The 20,522-nt window shown below is 37.4% G+C and overlaps 4 protein-coding genes across 5 annotated transcripts; 1 reads left to right on the forward strand and 3 right to left on the reverse strand.

The window, feature by feature from the left end:
- Nucleotides 1-3,535: 3,535 nt before the first annotated feature.
- Nucleotides 3,536-5,652, reverse strand: LOC137712873 (2-C-methyl-D-erythritol 2,4-cyclodiphosphate synthase, chloroplastic). The gene is made up of 3 exons (XM_068452051.1): nucleotides 5,197-5,652; nucleotides 4,959-5,089; nucleotides 3,536-3,939 (listed from the first exon to the last, which is right to left on the reverse strand). Exons 1-3 carry the CDS (start codon nucleotides 5,549-5,551, stop codon nucleotides 3,706-3,708), a joined length of 720 nt encoding a protein of 239 aa, XP_068308152.1. The 5' UTR covers nucleotides 5,552-5,652; the 3' UTR covers nucleotides 3,536-3,705.
- Nucleotides 5,653-6,918: 1,266 nt separating this feature from the next.
- LOC137713576 (DET1- and DDB1-associated protein 1-like) lies at nucleotides 6,919-9,898 on the reverse strand. Its single transcript, XM_068452890.1, has 4 exons — nucleotides 9,670-9,898; nucleotides 7,728-7,788; nucleotides 7,395-7,456; nucleotides 6,919-7,261 (listed from the first exon to the last, which is right to left on the reverse strand). Exons 1-4 carry the CDS (start codon nucleotides 9,751-9,753, stop codon nucleotides 7,175-7,177), a joined length of 294 nt encoding a protein of 97 aa, XP_068308991.1. The 5' UTR covers nucleotides 9,754-9,898; the 3' UTR covers nucleotides 6,919-7,174.
- A 4,115-nt stretch (nucleotides 9,899-14,013) lies between these two features.
- Nucleotides 14,014-17,918, forward strand: LOC137712976 (G-patch domain-containing protein 1). Its single transcript, XM_068452193.1, has 11 exons — nucleotides 14,014-14,259; nucleotides 14,389-14,473; nucleotides 14,669-14,745; nucleotides 14,861-14,885; nucleotides 14,984-15,077; nucleotides 15,167-15,233; nucleotides 15,382-15,475; nucleotides 16,326-16,498; nucleotides 16,598-16,825; nucleotides 16,894-17,010; nucleotides 17,568-17,918. Exons 1-11 carry the CDS (start codon nucleotides 14,182-14,184, stop codon nucleotides 17,631-17,633), a joined length of 1,104 nt encoding a protein of 367 aa, XP_068308294.1. The 5' UTR covers nucleotides 14,014-14,181; the 3' UTR covers nucleotides 17,634-17,918.
- An 86-nt stretch (nucleotides 17,919-18,004) lies between these two features.
- On the reverse strand, nucleotides 18,005-20,177 carry LOC137712977 (meiotic recombination protein SPO11-2). Of its 2 annotated transcripts, none has more exons than XM_068452195.1 (10): nucleotides 20,013-20,177; nucleotides 19,782-19,911; nucleotides 19,547-19,684; nucleotides 19,359-19,447; nucleotides 19,136-19,264; nucleotides 18,939-19,033; nucleotides 18,669-18,731; nucleotides 18,508-18,584; nucleotides 18,287-18,414; nucleotides 18,005-18,179 (listed from the first exon to the last, which is right to left on the reverse strand). In XM_068452195.1, exons 1-10 carry the CDS (start codon nucleotides 20,175-20,177, stop codon nucleotides 18,045-18,047), a joined length of 1,149 nt encoding a protein of 382 aa, XP_068308296.1. In that variant the 3' UTR covers nucleotides 18,005-18,044. The 2 variants fall into 2 exon arrangements, with proteins under 2 accessions (XP_068308296.1, XP_068308295.1); XM_068452194.1 differs by having other exon boundaries at nucleotides 18,005-18,203.
- Nucleotides 20,178-20,522: the final 345 nt, after the last annotated feature.

The following is a 20,522-nucleotide window of genomic DNA, read 5'->3' on the forward strand; positions in this document are numbered from 1 at the left end:
GTTCGTCCGTCCCCCCCCCCCCCCCATTTTCTCCGTGCCCAGGTTTTCAACCTTCAGAATCGGCCTGGCGAAGGTTTCCCAATTCCACCTCAACGAGATCTGGGTTTTTTTTTTTTTTGGGGTTGCAAGTAATGGGTGCAAGGTTGGGTGCAGAGGGTGGGTGGGGAGGTTGGGTGAGGAGAGTGGGTGCGGGGAGAAGAGGGGGTGGGGAGCAAGGAAAACAAATTGGTTTTTTATTTTTTTCTCTTCTTTTTTTTTCTGGGTTGCAGTTGTAGAAAGGGGGAAGAAGATGAAGATGGGGAGAAGAGAGAGAAGGGGGAAGGGGACGAACTGACGTTGGTTTTTTTTTTTTTTTTTTTAATAACTTTTCTTTATTTTTTTTTTAATATTTAAAAAATATTAAATGATTTTTTTTAGTTTTTAATAAAAAATGGGTCTCGGATCAAACCAAATCAGCATTTAACTAAAAAATAAACGGTTAAGATAACGGAAGGTATAACATTGACACAAATTCGTAAGATGAGGTATGACATTGTCAATTTTAAAAGATGATGTATGAAAGTGTCGTGACACCAATAGTTGAGGTAGTTTTTTGTACTTTACCCAAAGAAATAGTATTTCCTAGTCATAAGTTCTAAATGAATACTATTTGACTCTTTACACGTAAAATGTTATTCTCCTTTACATAACGACTTGGTATTATTTTATTACACAAAATGGGCAAACCAAACGTAAAAAGTCTTTCTTCTTCTAAAAAAGTTCATTCCGCGCAAACCAAACTATCACGTCCCGGCCCGGGCCCTCACCACATTCCGGGCTCAACTCCACCGTCGCACGATATTGTCTGCTTTGGATCCTGACCACATCCTTACGGTTTTGTTTCTGGGAACTCACACGAGAACTTCCTAGTGGGTCAACCATACTGGGAATGTTCTCGACTGAACTCGCTTAACTTCGGAGTTCCTATAAAATTTGAAGCCAATGAGCTCCCAAAAGGCCGGTAGAGATGAGAATATACATATAAGACCTACAGAATCCACTCCCCTGAATAAAGTGGATTGTTACACAAACGGGCTCTAAGCTGGACTCCATTCATTGATTCACTTGAAAAAAATTTAAAATATGGGTGGCTCTCTGCTGTTATTGGTATTTTTGTCAACGAAAGAGGGTGGCTATTGCTAACATTATGGGTCAATGTTACTTTTTTTGGTCAGCATTTCCATATGCTAGCAGAGACTACTGCCGTTAGTGCAGCAGAGTGTATAATCGAATTCGAACCGACTTTCCTTTGGTTATGTTCTATTGGCCGTGGAAATTAATTTTCCCTATTTTTTGTCAAAGGTCATATGATAGAAATTAGAATGGTTCATCCTCCACGCGGTGCGTTGAAATTTTATTCCAATTCAAACCTTTGTAAAAAAAACCCACCACAGGGTAGTTCAGCGATTGGAGTTGAATTTCAAACTCGTATTCTACACAACACATCTTAGGTTCGATTCTTGGCGTTGGTAAATCACACGATTGTGGCAAAACTAAAATATCTGTGTAAGTCTTTCGGATCCTGAAATAATGGATTGCCGTAACGCTTTGAAATGATCCCTAAACAATATTAATTAAGCAGAAAATTGCAGACCATTATATCGCTGTGAAATGATCGAGTCGGGTTTAAGTAACTGTTCTGCCCTCGGGTTTGGAACCAATTTAGTCAATGGATATCCAAAGATTGTATGCCTCTCCTCTTCCCACATGGTTTTTATTTGTTTCTTCTTTTAAATTCTGAATACTTGGAATAAATGAGAACACTTGGAAAAATAAAACCACACATGAGATACATATGTTTATGTCACATGCTATAAAGATTGATTCGACCAAGAAAGATTAAATGTCGCAGCGAATGATGGTATTCTGCACACTAATGAGTTAACTCACGGGAAATGATTCATGTACATTTTTTTTTTCTTTTTCTGAACCTTAATATTTGATTTAATAATAATAATAAAAAAAGCTAGCAATAAATTTATGTGAGAAATGTGTGAAAACCATTTTCCTAACTTGGTTAGAATTCCACAATGTCGCCAAGGTTCAAGCCATATTGCCGAAAAAAAAGAAAAGAAAAATAAAATAAATGGATATTGGTAATGTACAGAAGAAAAAACACATTAGTTTGGACAACTTATTACGTTCAGGTCTGCATTATAAAACATACCTTAAACACCTATGGAAATTGATGGAGAAATCTTGCATGCAATTGATGTAAGAGCAACTCCAGCATTGCAAAGGCCCCCAGGGCAACTCACTATTGAATAGCCTCCCGTGAACAGTAACTGCATTTTACATCTTCACCCCTAAACTAAATAGTCATGGTAATAAGCAATAAAATATTAGTATTTTTTATTTTATAAAATAATAAAAAAATATTTTTATTTGTAATTTCGGATAGGATTTTTAATTGGTCTCATTGTACCACGTGTTATTAAATAAAAAATTACAACTCAAAAGTATTTGAGAAAATATAAAATTATGGTGTAAGTTGAAAGATAATGATAACATATTTATAGAAAAATTAAATCAATTTTTTTTTTCGGATTTTTTTATTAACTTTTTACTTTTTTTAAATTAATTTTTTTCATTTTTTTATTAATTTTTACATTTTTTATTAATTTTATATCGTGGCTGCATCACCTTGATGTTAGCCATGCATCACATAGGTTTCAGGCTCGCGGACCACCAATTCGTGCCGAGGCTCTTGCTCGGGCCCTTCCCTTTGCCCACACGCCTGCATGGGCTGGAGGTTGTTGTTGGGGCTATTGGGTCTTGGAAGTCGCCTATCCATCGGGCTAGCACGCCCGGTGGAGTTGCTCTAGTCCGTGGCATGTGAATGCAAAAGACTATTGTGAGAGTAAGTGTTGTATTGTATACACCTGTACCACCAATTGTTACATCTGTTTTACAAGACAAAACTCACACAATATCGATGTGACTACCTGGTCTAAGCACGTCACGTGACTCAACGGTGCGAAAGGAGTTTTATTAAATAAATAAATAAAATTACACCTAATCAGGGACACAAACTTTGAAAAGGAATCGTTTCAGTTCACTGTTGGTATGAAATAAAATGACCATTGACTGCGGAAATATGAAATTGTTTACTAAAGTAAACCAAATTTCCTAGACATTATGCGAAGCTTAAATGCTTTCAATGTTTTCGACTCCAGGCTTAAAAGTCTACTAATTAACACGAAAAAGTTGGAACTTTTACAATCAGGCTCAAAGCTTTTCAATCCTTTGGACTCCATTCAAATTTGGCAAACTGACTAGTAACTTTGATGGTCAAACAAAATGTCAAAACCAACTACATGACCATTAGCTTGGAATTTGAAACCACCTGCGTAGCATGTTTTTGCAACAAACACATGGTTTCAAGTCCAATAATCGCCCGACGGAGAAATTATTCTGTTTCCGTGGCATCATCTGTCCCGATTCTATAGTGTCACGCTTCCATCACGAATAAATCTTATGACGTTTTTCAAAGAAATCTAGCACAAAGGAGAAATAACTTTTCATATATGTGATTCCAACTACATGCACAGTTGTGTGGAGTACGTAAATTGATTACCTATAAGCTGCAAGCGGAACAGCCGCGTACAAGTCATGAGATGAACTACATCAGTCACAATTTTGGGACCTGCAATCGAAGGCCTCTTTCTACTTTCTCATAAGAAGAACCACTGTGTGAGCTGCAATACTTCGGTTTTCGCCAAGACTGTCCACCTTCTCATGAGTTTTAGCTTTGAGATTCACAACGGAGGGGTCTGCTCCAAGCAGCTTAGCCAAGTTGGCCCTCATAACCTCTTTGTGTGGGCTCAGTTTTGGTCTTTGAAGAATCAAAGTAGCATCTAAGTTTCCAATCTCATAACCTGCCTCGTGCATCAATCTCACCTGGAATATTCTCAGTATTATTTGATATCTAAAAACAATTTTCCATATTAAACTCGGAAAATGCTTTTTAATGTAAAAAACCATGAAAATGTATGAAGAATCAAGGATCCATGACAAGTTTTGCAGCCAGGACTCAGATTTTGAGTCCCCGAGGCTTGAGACTCGGATTTCGAGTCCCCGAGGCTGAAGGGAGCATGTGAAACTGGGTATTATAGATGAACAGGCAATCCATCTTTTCAGCCTAATGCCCACACATGCTCCTACCTCACTCAATACTCGAGACTCTAAGCAGGTATTTGGACTAAGGCATACGGCTCATGATTTGGAACTCAAGGCCAGAAAATTGAGATCTGGTATCCAGGACTCAGGGCAGAAGTACTGGACAGAACCTAGGTCCAGACCTGGTGCCCTGGGGTCCAATACTTGAACAGGAGCTTTTCACCGTGTCTCAAAGTTCGGGGTGGTGTGGCCTGGCAGTGGAGACAAACTCTTGTAACCAGAGACACCATGTGGCAAGTATCTATTGGACGGATGGTGTAACGTTTGAACATGTGGCAATCATCTATGGCATCGGTGGATGACACTAGGAGTATATATTGGTTGCAGAGATTTTCTCTCCAGACAGTGCCCGGATTTATGGCTCAATGTTGTAATACATTCTTAAGGTTTTCAATTTCTGAATGCAATCTTATCGAAAAGACTGAAAAGCGAGAATTTTGTTTTCAGATTTTGGACAAATCGTTGTAGACCTCAAAAAACAAAACAATTGTATCGACATCACAATCCAAAAGCCCTCAACTAAATTGCTTAGTCTAACTTTTATAGCTTCCACTCACCATAAGCGACACACAATCAGAGTTTTTTCATCCCAAACGTCACAACTAATGAAAAACAACCGTTATTGAGAACCAAAGACATAAAATTTTCACAATTGCATGCTATATAAATCCTTAAACTCGACGAAAAAGCTCAAATAAATCAAAACGGTAAGAACAAGGACGAGGAGGAGGATAACTTACAGCTTCTTTGATGAACACGGATGAAGCTGCACCCCTCCACTTCGGATCCGAATCGGGAAATATCTGCCCGATATCCGGAAGCCCCAAAGCCCCCAATATCGCATCCACCACACAATGAAGCAACACATCCCCTACACAAAATTCAAATCCAAAATCCAAAAATTAAATCGAAAACTTGATAGAATAAATTAAAAAGGTGAAATTACGGGAAGAAAAGGTAGAATAATGGAGCAATTACCGTCGGAATGCGCCTCGCAGCCTCTGTCGTGAGGTATGTCGATGCCGCCGATGATCAGAGGGTACCCGGGCTCCAGCCTGTGCAGGTCGAACCCGTGCCCGACCCGAAAAGGCAAGAGCTTGGACGGAGTGGCGGAAACCGGAGCTTGGTCGACCTCGAAGGCCGTGCTCGCAGAGGCGCAAAAGACTGGCCTGCGTGGCGTTTTGGGGGTTCGGAGAGACAGAGGAGCCGAGGGTTGAAGATAGTATGGGTTTAGGGCGGGGAGGTGGGAGCAAGGAAGAGGGCGGGAGAGTGGCTTGGTGATTGTGGCGGTAGTGATTGAGAAGGCGCACGCCGGAGTAGCTGCCATGGCCATAGCTGAAGGTTGATGCTCTGGCACAGGACTCGATACGACGGCGTTGTGGTATATCTGGTTTCTGTTAGTGTTGGCCCTGTTGGGTGTATGGCTGAGTTCTAGTTCGCCAAACAGGAGCCTCGCCGGATCCATTTGATCAACATTCGGAAATCGTGTTCATCGTACATCGTGCGGTCGGTTTTTATCAATTGTATTTAATTTTAAATAAAAAATATTTAAAATAATTCCTAACCATGTATTATACGATAAATAGATATGATTCACAGATCTTCAAAATAATCCGACAAGAATCCTAATTTCAAGTTCACAACTCACTCGCGGGACCCACTTATTTGTCTCAACTGAAATTCGAGTGGGCAGTGGCACATTCTTCAATATCCTAACTTGGTAATTAAATTATTAATAAGAATTAAGATATGACAACTTTAACGAAAAGTTTTCGGTACTATTTATTTTAACGAAAAATCATATTTTTACATTAAAAAGTTAATCCTGATACTATTTACTTTACTCTTTATTTTATTTTTATCGTTAAAACTCAAAGTTTTCAAGTTCTTCTCATTAATTTTCCTTAAGATTATTTGGATTAACAAATCCAATGTATATTTTTTGGCCGAGTTTGTTTCTTTAATTGACAAAGTTCAGATAAGGGATGTGATATACGCAAATGTTTGTAATCAATTGTAAGTATTAACAGACACTTTATACATTCACAAATTATGAATCGAAACGATTGATTAGAAAGAGGGGTGTGTTATCCACACACCATTGTTTACTTCTCACACATCCTTTGTTAATTTCTGTCTGTTGATATTCTTTAATTCATCTGATCCGATGGCCGAAAATTAAAAAGGCGTGTGAGAAGTAAAGAGATGTGTGTAGATATCACATCCCTAGAAAGATTCTTATTTGGTATGCACAATAGTATTTACAACTTTGGCAATGTAAAAAAGAGAGTTTTAACGAAACACTTCCGGTATTGTTCACTTTTAACGAAAATGACATTTTTACTGAAAAAAAGTCATTCCTGCTATTATTCACTTACAACACATTTTTGTCATTTTGATTAAAACTCAAAGTTTTCAAGTCATTTTCATTAGTTTTACTACATAAAAATGCCAAATACGAAGACAATAAAGTCCTTGTGCATTCATTTCCTGCGAGAAGAATGGTTCCTCTCAATGGTCTCGTTTGGTAGAGAGGATTGAATTGGAATGAATAAGCAACTTCTTTCAAGGTACGTTGAAAAAAGGAATGAAAATTTTGTGGCCACTCGAAGGTAGAAGATGGATTACTCAAAAGAAAAAGTATATTCCAATCCTTCCCAAAATCCTCTATACCAAACAAGGTATATAGGGAATGGAACATAAAGCAAAGCATGTCCCTAGCGATTTCATTCCTTTTTAAGCACACACAAATTATCCATGTTCCATTCCCGGCTAAGTACCTTTTACAACAATGCGCAAGCAAATACCCTTGTTTCTGTGACCGAGGCATACACCGCGCATTTTTGACACTCTAACAATACTACTATTCACACTGATGGGTACGTTGAGCTTCTAATTTTCATACAACAAACGACAGTCGAGCCCATTTGGAAAGTGCCAGAGGCAGTGTAGCTTACTAGGCATTATCTGAAACGGAAGACCTAAGTTGCTTGCATCCAGGCTCTGGTGAAAGTTTTTCCGGCGCTGCCCGCTTTTGTCTCAACTGCGATGAAAAAGTCCATGAAAAACTAGAAGAAGGCCTCTCTCACCCTCTCTCTCAATTATGTGTAAGTACGCATTCATGTGAAATGAGGAAACGGGACATAAAGTGCGCGGATGTAATGCCCATCACTCACCTTCTCTTCAGAATGCTGATACATGTGCCTCAAAAGGATATTCTTGGCTTCATTAGTTATCACTGCACAGGGTTTAGATAGGTCAATTTCACATTGTCAAACAACACGATTTGCAAATGCCTACGAATATCAAGAGTTAAAACCACGTCCACAACAGATCAACTTCCACTTTTCAGGATTGATTTAAAAAAACTTAGCTAGAATGGACCTTTCTTAAAGAGTCACAATGATACAACACGGAAACGAAAATTAATCGACAGAAAATGCGAAAATAGGAAAATGATAAGAGACAAAAAAGATCGAGGATGAAACACTGGGGAAATACATTATTACCTTGATCAGGTGGCGGAAGAGTCCGGTCGTGGGTAGGATGGTAGGTTGCAGGCGTCATTTTCTACAAATAAATGGAAGCACCACTTAAAAGAAGAAAACACAATGCATTTAATTTTGATCACTTTATATCATAAAGATAACTCATGACATCTTCTCGTTTTCTTTTTCTTTCTTTTTTGGCTGCTAAAAGAACAAGAAAATAGTAATTAGATTGATTATATCGCTTCAGTTTTTAAGATACATCTCCGAGTACCATAGGCACACGACAGGCTATAAATAATATTTGAGCTATGAATTGCCATCCTAATCTGGGGCAGTGACCAAAGGTACGTCCAACAGTAAAGCAGCAAGCAGTATACAGCTGTAATTAAATTGTTTATAATACATTTAGCAGAATATAAGCTCAAATGTAGACTAGTCTGGTGGTTGGAACAGAGAGAGAATTTTCATAGGCCCGTTTTACCACATCCACACTAACTCAAGCCAAACGATGGCTGATACCCACCAGAATGTGTGAATGCATGATTCAATATCATCATGAAGCAACCTTCTACCAAAAATTGTACTTCTCTCTATAAGGTGGGCAGAACTAGAGCTCTGACAAATGCTAAAAAAAGTATGAGACGTAAAGAGCACGTGTAATTTTCTCTGACTTACTATGAATCTATGTTGGTAATTCATCGGAATGTCTTTCAGTGATTATGTCCTACTGGCTCACAATGCCAGCTCAGTTGGTTTGAAACACATCCAGAATTCAGTTTCCAAGCTATAGCACATATCAACCATTTCTGGAAAAAATCTCAAGCACCAGATGCTTATGTTGAAAATTAAACATAGTAGTGGACAATTCATTATGTGTCAGGCCCGACTTTTCACACTCACTTCAAGTACCCTAAGATAACTAATCATATGTAATGGTGTTAGTTCCACCATATGTGAAGGGCCACGATGGTAATCTAAAGAGCACACGTCTTGCATTTTAAACTCGAATCAGGTCTCTCCACCCATTACCAATGGTTTTGGGTTGGTTGCTCCAACTCCGAGAGCTTCTCAAGAACTCGCCAATCAGAAGACACGAACAAGCACCTTATATCTGACAGGTTATGGGGACATTCTCTATAGCCCGTATTCAGGATGGTGAAACTAATGTGGGACACTCTTTAAATGCTAGTATTTCTAGCTTAAGTAAGAAAGCCAGTGAATCAGCTTCATGCAAATGGTAAATTAACCATGTAACTTCAATCCAATTGTTAAAAAATATTAGATATTGCATAGCTATGAATAATGCTTCTGATTTCAAAATTCATTCAAACTCTATAAGAATTGAGCAATACAGAACAGTATATCGTAACTGGAACAAAGCACCAATCTTGATAATTACACTTATATAAGATCAATGTAATAACAATTCATTTATCACCAAGTCAAACATATAGCATAGCTAATGCATTCATATGAGACATAAAGGAAAGCAAACGAAAAATATTCAAGACGATCATCCAATTCCACACACTCACTTGCACTAACTTGACCAAATATCATCAAGCCGATTTCAGGATGGGGACATTCAACAAAAGTGGTAAATTCATGACCTGAAATTCTATATTTATAATCACACATAATTCATCATTAAAATGGCATTGCTGCAACATCAATTACCATAAATAATTAAATATAAAACCAAAATCTGCACAAAAATATTCCTACTTACGATTAATTATAAAAATGCATTTCACATAGAAATCCAATGGGGTCCATAAGAAATTTACTGCAGAAACCCAGAATTCCTAAACTTTAATTAAGCACTACCCAATTCAGAAAAAAAAAAAAAAAAAAAAACAAGAACTTTCACAAATAAACAAAACCTTTGCATGATAATTCAGCATCAAAAAGAAGGCGGAAAAAAGGGTTCGATTCAGAATATCAGAAAGTGAAAACTCACAGAAGGATTTGAATGATCAGAGTGTCGGAGCTGGCTGAAGTTGTGAGGGTTATACGACGGCCAGTCACCGAACAAAGACCCCATAAAAAATGCACCTCAATCTAGGGACACCCGGGTTCTAGAACACGCTGGCAGAGCAGAGCTGCATCTGGTGATTGTTTGCCAGTTTATGTAGGAAGGGCTTGGAGGACCCTAATTCGTTGTGTTTGTGCCACCGCTCCGTCCGCTGTCGTAAGTTGCGACAGAGGATACAAAACTGAGTTATGTATATATTTGTTGGTAGAATTTGTCATTTTATTAGTCTGGGTAATTCTTTTTTTTTTTTTTTTAATTTTTGTGACCTACTCGCATAGATAGATAGTAAAAAGGCAAAATTAGATAAAAGCGCTCCAATTCTACACCTTATTAATTAAACATTTGTGGGTTTTTAACTTTTTATTAAAATGCTTTGTATTTCAATTAAGGTGCTTCTATCTTTACCCATGTCATTTTTTAATTCCAACTCATCATTTTAAGTAAATTTTAAAGAAAAGAAATGAAAATAAGAGTTATTTATATTGAACTGACCAGATCTAAAATCCCTAAATTCTTGGAAAGAAAATAAGTTTGGAATTTGTGATTGAGTCATTATCCCAATAATTAATTGTTAAGAATTTGATATAATTAATTTTCAGTACAAAGTTTTAATATGAAAAATTATCTTTTTTTTAAGGGTCATAACGTACCACTAGATTGTACGTACCAAAGTTAAGTTAACACATTATACCAATACTATGGTACATACTAAAACAAGAATAACATAACGTACCAAAATTAGTAATCTATAATGTACCAAAATAATACATACCAAAACTAAGATTATATAATGTACCAATTATGTACCAAGTTATTGGTAAGTTATGTTTAATACATATGTGCATTCATATACCATGTCCATAATCGGTATGTTATGTTTAATAGGATGTTAGTTGTATTTTTAGAATTTTAATGATATTTTTTAATTGAGTAATGAAAAGTGTCATTTGAAATGAATTATGGGATAATATATCTCCTAGATTTTAGGATTTAGGTGATATTAATTTGTTATTTGATTGGTAAACCAAATATATGTAATTTTTGTTATTAAAAATTAGATAAGAATGTTTGATCAGAAGTCTAAAAGTTATGAATGTTAAATCTAAGAATTTCAAAACTGAGGCGCCTATATCAAAACATCCCTAATAAAAATGTGTACAGTACATTTGAACTCAGTATATATGATGCACACATTTTTTGTTACAAGCAGGGAGGATGGATTTGAATTGGGACTCAAGTGCAATGATAAATGCATTTTTAGATGTGAATAATTTGACTTAATTGATGAAATTGTCGTGTATGAACTGTAGCCAGTTTGGTTTGTTTTTGACAAAGAAAAAAATGCAAACCATCTAAAACTAAAATGTATTGAAGGTTTGTAATCCTTTAGTTTGGTTACAATTTTGAGCTTATGTAAATTGCCTTGAATATACATATTTACTTTACGCATGTAGGCCTCATTTGGCTGTATAAGACCGTTGGATAGTATTAATAATATCGAAAGGATGTTTTGTGAGATTCATATTTAAATAAGCACTGGATAATTTAATCCAACCCCACTTATTTTATACTCCTCACACCCGCTAATTTATCCTGTCCAAAACTTATGTATTATTAGTCGAGGAGGAACTTTTTTGCTCACTCTGTACCTTTCGCAGTGCTCTCCTTCCACTCTTTCACATCGCCTGCTATCTCTCATCTAGATCCCAAGTTTGTCTTCGTGGTCTTCTTCTTTTTCTCTCTCCTTTACACACACACCCCTCCCACTTATTTCGTTTTCCTTCATTCTCTGAAACAAAACTTTCCATGGGTTGAAGGAGGAAGACGATGATTCAAATTCTTCCGATTTGAGCTCTTCAGAGGAGGAGGATCCGACGAGGTGAGGGATAGCAATTCAGATCTAGGCGACAAGGGGGTGTTCAATGAGGAAGGGGGCTGGGCTTCGACGAGGAAGCGTTCAATGAGGAAGGGAGCTGGGCTCCGGTGAGGAAGAGGAGGAGAAGGACAACGCGAAAGGGAGTTAGGCTCCGACGAGGAGGGTGATAGCAATTTGGATTTGTGCTAGATGTTTGATAAAACGTTGGTTTATTACCATTGAAAATATTTAATTTCTAGGATATTTTTTTTTAGTTGGTATGTGTGTGGATTTGTTTTACAAGGATCCTAAAAGTTGGATTTTTCCATAAATTACTATAATATTTTTGGAATTATGCTAAAATTTATCTCTATATTGGTGAAATTTTGTATCAACTGTATTTGAGTAATGTTGTATACCAAACACAATATAAATAACATGGTCATGTCTGATATTGCACTAAACGACCGATGAATTTAATCAGTATTAGTCGATGACTATTTATCCTATCAGACTGAAATCAATATAGTCTGAGCTGCCAAACGAAGTCGTAGTTCTTTATGCTAACAACATAATTGCGTTAAATTTGAAGTTTGGCTTATTTTTAACTACGCCCCCTGAAACTTTTTTTTTTTTAATCTCTGTTTGTTTTCCGTAACTCAAAAGTCACAATTTTACTCCTTAAAAATCAAAGTTCGCTCCACTTTGCCCCATGAAACACGATTTTGATCTCATTTTAGCCCCTGAATCTTGAAAGTCGTCTTTATAAAACTCAAAATTCGCTCCACATTGCCTTAGATATGCTAATTTCTTATGTAGGTTTGATTTGGTTGCATCAAACTAATCAATTTCTTTTTTAATTTTTTTTAATTTCTTTTAAACTTAATATTCTTTGATTATTGAATTTTAATGCATAATAGAGATTTATAATCAAATTTATTGCAAAGTGACATAGTCTTATTGAGTGTTGGGTCCTACATATGTTTTAGGACGTGACCTATAAGTTTTAGAAGAGGAGAGAGTCCATAAGTCAAAGTGAAATGAATTTTGAGTTTCGGTGAGTAAAATGACGACTTTTGAGTTTCAGAGAGTAAAGTAGCGACTTTTGAGTTATAGGGGGTGTAGCTAAAAATAGGCCTTTAAGTTTTATAGTAGGATTTTTTATTTTTTTTATTTTTAATGTCATATGAACTTATATTTTAAGCAATTTGTCACATCCCGACCCGGGCCCCCACCACATCCCGGCCTCGACTCCACCGTAGCACGATATTATCCGCTTTGGGCTTCGACCATGCCCTCACGGTTATGTTTATGGGAACTCACGAGCAACTTCCCAATGGGTCACCCATCCTGGGATTGCTCCAGCCCAATCTCGTTTAACTTCGGAGTTCTTATGGGATCTTGTAAGCCTTATATGTATATTCTCATCTCTACCTAGCACGAGATCTTTTGGGAGCTCACTGACACACCCCGACCCGGAATGTGGTGGGGGCCCGAGTCGAGATACGACAAATTTGTCATATCAATTTTCTAAAATCATTAATTTGTCATTCCCCATAAGACACATTACTTGTTTTCAAGGTTATTTAAGATATTTCAACTTCCACTCCATCCCCTTTAAGATTTTTATGGACATTTTAAGTTTATTTCATACATTTAAGCTCTATTTTTAAACACAAACATCTTTTTTGGATGGAAAATTTAACGGAATTTGGATGAGATGAAAAATTAATGATTTAAGAAAATCAATATGAAAAATTGCTTAAAATATTAGTTCATATGAAAAATAAAAAAATGTGTATAAATTCATATTACATTTAAAAAAAAATTTCTTTATTAAATTATGGAGTTATTGATCCTTGAGTTATGACTATATTAGATTATTAGTTACGAAATCTTGAAGTTTGATGACATATTAAATATTAGTATATTTCGACATACTAGAAAAAGAAAAATATATAGGAAATTATTTAGTTGTAATTTGATTAACAATGTCGGAAAAACGAAATCAAAATAAAAGGATTAGGTTGGGCTCAAATCATCCAAACTAAATTGTTGATTTGAATTGGTTCTGTTAGATTTTTTAAAATTTTTTTGCCTATTCTAAATCGAACCAAAAAGTTATATTGTGATTGGCTTAGTTGACGTTTTGGGATAAAATCGATCTAATCTTGAATGTGTTCATTCTTAGTGTTTATAGCCGATTGAGATACAATTTATTTGTGCAAACTGATTCAATTCTAACCATTTTGACTCAAATACACCTTTTTTACATTTTAAGTTCAGTCACATTCTGGCGTGTTTGCTAATTAAGAATCGAAGTAAGCAAAAATTAGAACAAACAAAAAATGGGATAAAGCAAGCACTGGCTCCAAAAACCCACAAAAACAAGAAGTCGGTGACCCAAAACGACGTCGCATCTTGTACCAAACACTGTACGGCCCCTCGCCCCGCTATTAGGTTTGGAGCCTCCGCTCTGCAGCTTCCTTTTTTCTTTACTCCTCGACCTCCGGAACAAAAACAGAGACGGCTGCAGGTCGTGTCTGGGAGGTCGCCGGAGTCAGAGGAGCAAAACCCTAACCATGGCCTCCCCCGAAGCCCCTCTCTGTTACGTCGGCGTCGCTAGAAAATCCGCCGCTTTCCGCCTTATGAAACAAATGGTGCTCCTCTGCCTCTCTTCTGTATAATCCCACATGCTTTTCAATTTTTTGCCATTGTGATTGCTCCTTTTTTAATTAAGTAAATTATTTATTTTTTTTTTATTTAATTTTTATTTTTTGTAAATATAGGGATGGGAAGAAGGAGAAGGTCTTGGGAAAGACAAGCAGGGGATCAAAGGTTATGTCAGAGTCAAGAACAAGCAGGACACTACTGGTTTGGATTTCTCCTTCTTTTATATATATATATATATATATATTTGCATTTCAATTTTTATCAAGTTTTTTTTATTGTTTAGTTGTTTGGTTTGAAGTAAAAATCAACTTGGAAATGCCATTTTTTTATTATTTGGTTTTTGGTGAATGGAAACAGAAAAATTATAGGTCTTGGTTTTATGATTGTGTTGAATAGGTGTTGGTGTGGAGAAGCCTAACCAATGGGCATTCGATACGACCCAATTCGATAGTATCCTCAAAAGATTGAAAGTTGTAAGCTTTTTACATTTTTTTTATCGTATTAATTCAATCAATTTCAAGCATACTTAAAGCTTTCCCGACGTGTGGTGTATTGTATTTATTTGTTTGTTTTGCTTTTGATTGGCAGCAAGCAGCGCAACCCAGCGATGAAGGTATGTATATGCCGAGATTAATTTAGTTGTTGTATATGAGGAATGTGAGGAATTATGATGTAGTAGTTTGAGGAGTATTGTGTTTGTTTATCTTATAGTTGCTGAGCCGAACGCCACTCAAGAGGAAAGTGATACTGAATTGCCTAGTGATGTTAAGGAACCTGTTGCCAAGGCTACTCGCCCACAGGGAAGGTTGGTTTTTAAATCTTTTAAATTATTGATATTTCGTTAGATGTTTTATTGATGCTAAACCTTTTCTACCTGTTGTCTATGGATATCAGATATAAGAAAAGAGAACGAGGAAAGCTTGTCAATGCTTATTCTTCTAAGGATATTGAAGGAATTCTTGTAAGATTTAACCCTTGAAAATTATTATCTTGCAAAATGAGTATACATGTACCCGTATGTGGTTTATGAAATTTGGATGCATGGTTTCGAGTTCATTATTGGCACGTGTTTTGTCATTACTGACCGTGATTTTACATGCATACTGCAGGTCAGAAGGGCGGCGTCTCCAGAGATTAATTTCGATCTGGATGGAGAAGTAGGGTCAGACAAGGCATCTGAAATTCAAGTTATATTCCCTGAAGGTAATAACCTGGACTAGATGTACATAGTAGGAAATTAACCATTTAGTATTTCAAATCACGAGTTTGACTCCTAAGATCAATGGACCCAATACCTGATTCTTTGTTTTTAGCATCACATTTAGTTAACTTTCCTTGGTTGTCGACATTTTCTTTCTGAATTTTGTTGCATTCCTTCTTAGGTCTTCATATTTATGCTCCCTAATGTATTTAAGTCTTGACTCATGAAAAGTTTAAGGGGTCCCAATAGGAAGGGAGACACCCAAGGCCCGATCAAGTTTAGGGTTATCGATGAAACAACACCACCGAAACTCTTACATTAGGCAGACTTACTCTATTGACCTTTGTTGAGACTTGAGAATGCTCTTCAAGGTGACCCCATGATAAATATTTTGTTGAGCGCCTACAATTTAATGGTAAATTTGATAGAACACCTCAGAAACTATAAGTTTTATAGAAAAAAACACTTCAAGTGATCAATTTAATTGTAGAAAAACCCTCATCTATCTACTTTTCATGCTGCAAATTTATTCTTAGTTGTGAAATTCCTTATGGTGTTACAAAGTAAGTTGGGTTTTCCTCTAAAGTTTTGAGTTTGAAGTGTTTTGTGCCAAAGTGTGATGATATAAATTTCTTACATATGAAAAGGCCACAATTTACTATCACGTTCTACTGTTCAATCATTAGTTTATTTTATGTGGTTGTCCTTTTTAAAGTAGATTCTTCTGTGTAAAAAGTAAGTAAATTTTTGTAACAAGTTTTTATGAAATTACTCTTTTTTTTTCATGCTCGTGCTCTTTGGTTGCTTGCTTGAACCATGGTTTTGTGTAATGATCTTATCACATTGTTGCAGGACAAGTATGCAAAGAAATTCCTGTAGATTGGTGGGGCCATAAATATGGGTTTATTCGCGGAGGTTTGCTTGGAGCAGAGATGAAAAGAAGAAAATTAGAAATGTCTCAAAATGGTAATGAGAGAAAAATGTTTCACGAGGATGATCAAGTAAATCTTTACAATCTTGTTCAGGTATGTACTTTCCTGGCTGGATCCTTCATTAATGTGCATTACTGAAAAGAGTTGCATTATCGGTTAGACGATCACCATGTGCGCGTCTTATGTTTCCAGGATAAATCCACAACTGGAAAACAAGGACTAGGCATCAAGGACCGGAAAAAGAAAGTAGCTGGTTGCTACTTTGAGGGAAAAAAGACTTCATTTAATGATAGTGATGATGAAGATTCTGCTGATCTTGGTTCTTCTGTGAAACAAAAAGGAGATGAATCTTTGAAAACGGAAAGTAGCAACGAACCAAAACTGAAGCTGAAAAAGCTCTGTAAACAGCTCCTTCGTGAGGTGAGTCCTCCAAAATTGCACTTGTGATTCTCATAATTTCTCCGGCACTAATTCTATTCCTTGTCCAGGCATCTGGAGAGTCATTGAAGCTGAAAACGTTGAAAGCTTTGATTGATGAACATTCATCTTCTGTTTTCTCCGATTTTTCTTCAAAGAGAGATGCTCTTGCTTACTTGAGACGAAAGGTACGTCACCCAAAAATTTTTAAGCAGTATTCTCATCCTAGTGCAAAATGAATTGTCTTAATCTGAACCATGTTGCATTACCAAATTCTCACAATATGGCCTCTATTTTAATTGTTTGAGCTAAGAATGGCCTCATTTGGTGGTTAGTATTGGATTGAATTGGATTGGGTAATTGACTAGAGTCAATGCATCTTGAAGTAAGAAATGGATGTCGTCTTCCAAATCTTGTCCAAATTGAAAGTAGAAGATGGATTACGGATGGAAGTACACTCGGACAAGATTTTAAAGTTGACATCCATATTTTGCTTCAACATACATTAAATACAGAGGCTAGTCCAATCCAATACAAATCAGCAAACGAGGCATATAATGCTTTTATTAGAGCACTGAGACCTTCGTAAAGTTAGGTTTATCTCATTGTTATTGAGGGGGTGCTTAGTCACCAGTAAATGGCAAGGACGCATGCTCTTTCCGAAATTGGAGTCTTTCTTTTTTCCAGTTTATTTTTCGTATCGTCTTGTCTACGCAAGCCATGAACTTGTGGGTTGTGTGTGCAGCTGGAAGGCAGCAAAACTTTTGTGGTGGAAGGGAAAAATGTGAGTCTCACATCGAGGAGGGGCTGAAGATTTTGTTAGAAATATTGAGAGGTCATTCTTTTCCTTAGCCGATTTTGAGACTTAAGCATCGTGATCTGCACATTGCAGATAAGTTGAGTTTATAACCAATATCATATAACGATCGCCCTTAGTACTGTTGCAGTAATCAGTTGAAAGAAAATCAAAGTGTCATTTTTAGTTCTGTTGATTCTATTTCGGTGAGAGGATAAGACTATTTTATACATTATTTCTAGAGTTGTTTTCACATTGTTATGATTGTTGATTGAAATTAGAAGATGCACTTCAGTTTTCTATTAGCGCTTTGGTTTCGTCATTCTCGTTCTTTTCTCGCCATCTCAATGCGACAATGCAACCAAAGCCTACACTTAACATGGCTAGAAGCTCGAGTAACAGTGATGATTCTGGGTTTTCTTCTGTTCAGATGTAGTTGGCTTGCACAATTTTTCTTGCGATGAACTTACCCAGGTTATCGTAACCTTGAGAATACAGAGCTTCAATTTCTGCCCTCTGACCACTCTCAACCATCAATGTCAGCTCTGCCCTGTAATTCTCCTGCAATCCAGATATTTTTGGAACCTATTTCAGCGAAGTACCGAAAAACTTGAATCATTCAGTAACGTAAAAATACAGTTCTATGCGATGCAGGATAAACAGTTAACCTGCAAGATCTCGGATGAGATCAAGCTCTTAGCAATCTGGAGGTCCTTTGGTTTCAATGGAACTAAAGCTTGTTCGGGTATGAGCTCTAGGTCTTCGCCTCGCAGCCCCAACCACTTCACGTTGCAAGCTAAAACACGCCATAAACCGATCGACCTTGTAAGTTTCTTTCTACGTAAGAACAAATTGTTATTCAGCAGCAGGTAAACAGGAACCAGATTACCATATCTGTAAGCCTCCAGGCCCATCCCTATGCTTCCAAACTTGAATGTGCATAAAATAGCTAGCCCAGCTGGGTTCCTTCAGTAAGTATCCAGCACATCAAAGCTGAGAACTCGAAATGTTAAAAACTGGAGTGTGACACGGAGAAAAGGGCATCCATACCAGTCAACCAGTGCTAAAATTGGCAAGTCGGGAAATGCTCTGCTCATCCGGTGAAGAAGAATCCTGCATTCAACAGTGTCAAAGGCCTACTTAGTTCATAAAAGCGATACTGGGTATTTCAACCAAAAAGGAAAGCGATATTGGGGAGAGGGAGTCGAATTTAATTGCAGCCGAAGTACTTGAATGACGAGCACTTTGGGAAAATCTTTTAACCGCTTAAGCTATAAGCCTTGAGTTCTGAGTATTTGCTTTCAGGAAGTAGAAATTTACCTTGTTGCTATATCCGGGTACCCTCTGGCAGTGATCAGAATGCTGGGAATTTGGTTGAACACGCGGTCCTCGACCAACCGCTGGAAAATTGCATGCTAAAAATATCCCAGTAAGCGAAAAACTATTGCAAAATTTAGAAACTGGGGAGGAACAATCACAATCGTAGTAGAAATCGGAGAAAGTCAATAGAAAAGTACCTTCTCCACCACAATGATGTACCTCGCATCCGTTTTCATCATCAACTTCTCCAAGGAATTCAAGTCCCCAGAGATATTATGCCCCGAAAACCGACAGGCAGCGCAGTCCACAACCTCTTGGTTTGGCTCCTGTTGCATGATTAATCTACTAATTAATTAAGAGTTAATAGAGTCGATTTCTCCACAGACATGTAAACATTTACAGATTGCAATGTGGATTCACCTGCAACTGCAAGCGACCAGCAACAAGCCCTCGGCTAGATGCCATGATCCCGAGACTGTAACGGCTGCAGCGCAGCAATGCCACCACATCTGCACTCGTATAAATTCAATTTTCGGCGTTCCATGTGTTTGAGGAAAGTACTGAAAGACTGAAACAAAATTGAAGTCGATATTGGTGAAGGGTTTCACCTTGGATAGTCCGATTCACCTGCGATTGAGACGAGAAATAATCCGGTGAATCGCAGAGCAACTTGTAGAAGAGCTCCCTCTGCGTGACCTTCTTATCCAGCCCCAAAATCCGAGAGCACATCGCCATCAACTTCCATACTGTCACAGTAAATTCTACATTACAAATCCAAACACAAAAAAGCTTAAATATACACAAATAAATACAATTAATTAGTAAATCAATCAATTAATTAACCTCTAATAAAAGCTCTGGCGGCGTTCGGCCGTGAGAGAGACCTGGTGCAGAGAGCGTTCGTCAGGAAAATCCACGAAGTCTGAGTGAGCATGCCTTGATTGAAGCGGCGGTTGCTTGATTTTCTGGTGACCTGTGGATTTTCAGTTTTTGAGTTATTTTCTGTTTGGTAGGGGAGAAAATGGGAATTGAAGCTGCGGAAAATTGAAATGAGGAGTTGAGATAGGTGATTACGAGAGGAAGGTCGGAGATTGCGGGAGCCGGAGAGGTGAGGATTCGGAGGAAGTTGAGGACGGCGACTTGGATTCGGGCAATGGCCTCCGGCGGAGCGAGGATGTCGGCGTAGCAGAGCTGTTGATCGGAGAAGAAATTCAAGGAGGATTTGCAATCGTCTTCCATTTTTTTTGGAATTTGGGGAAGCAGGTGCCCTCTTTGATCTTTCACAGATATTTGAATTATTGGCGCGTTCGATAGATATTGATGGGGTGTCGTTTTGCTGCGCGGTTGGATACTCCAGCCTGTTTGTAACGACCCATTGGGCTAAAGATCTTTTTATTTTTCGGTAGCGTTTCCGGGCTGTTTCACTGCTCTCATTTTGAAAAAGAAAATATGTTTGATCGCGTTTTCTAAGACGCGGACTACACTTTACGGACTTTAGGTGCGGACCATACGTTGTGGATTTTAGGTGTGGACTGAATAGATCCGTTGGATCAAATCTGAATGGTTGAAAACAAATCCATCAAA

This window comes from Pyrus communis, chromosome 13 (assembly GCF_963583255.1).
Source record: "Pyrus communis chromosome 13, drPyrComm1.1, whole genome shotgun sequence".
Taxonomy (NCBI): Eukaryota; Viridiplantae; Streptophyta; class Magnoliopsida; order Rosales; family Rosaceae; genus Pyrus; species Pyrus communis.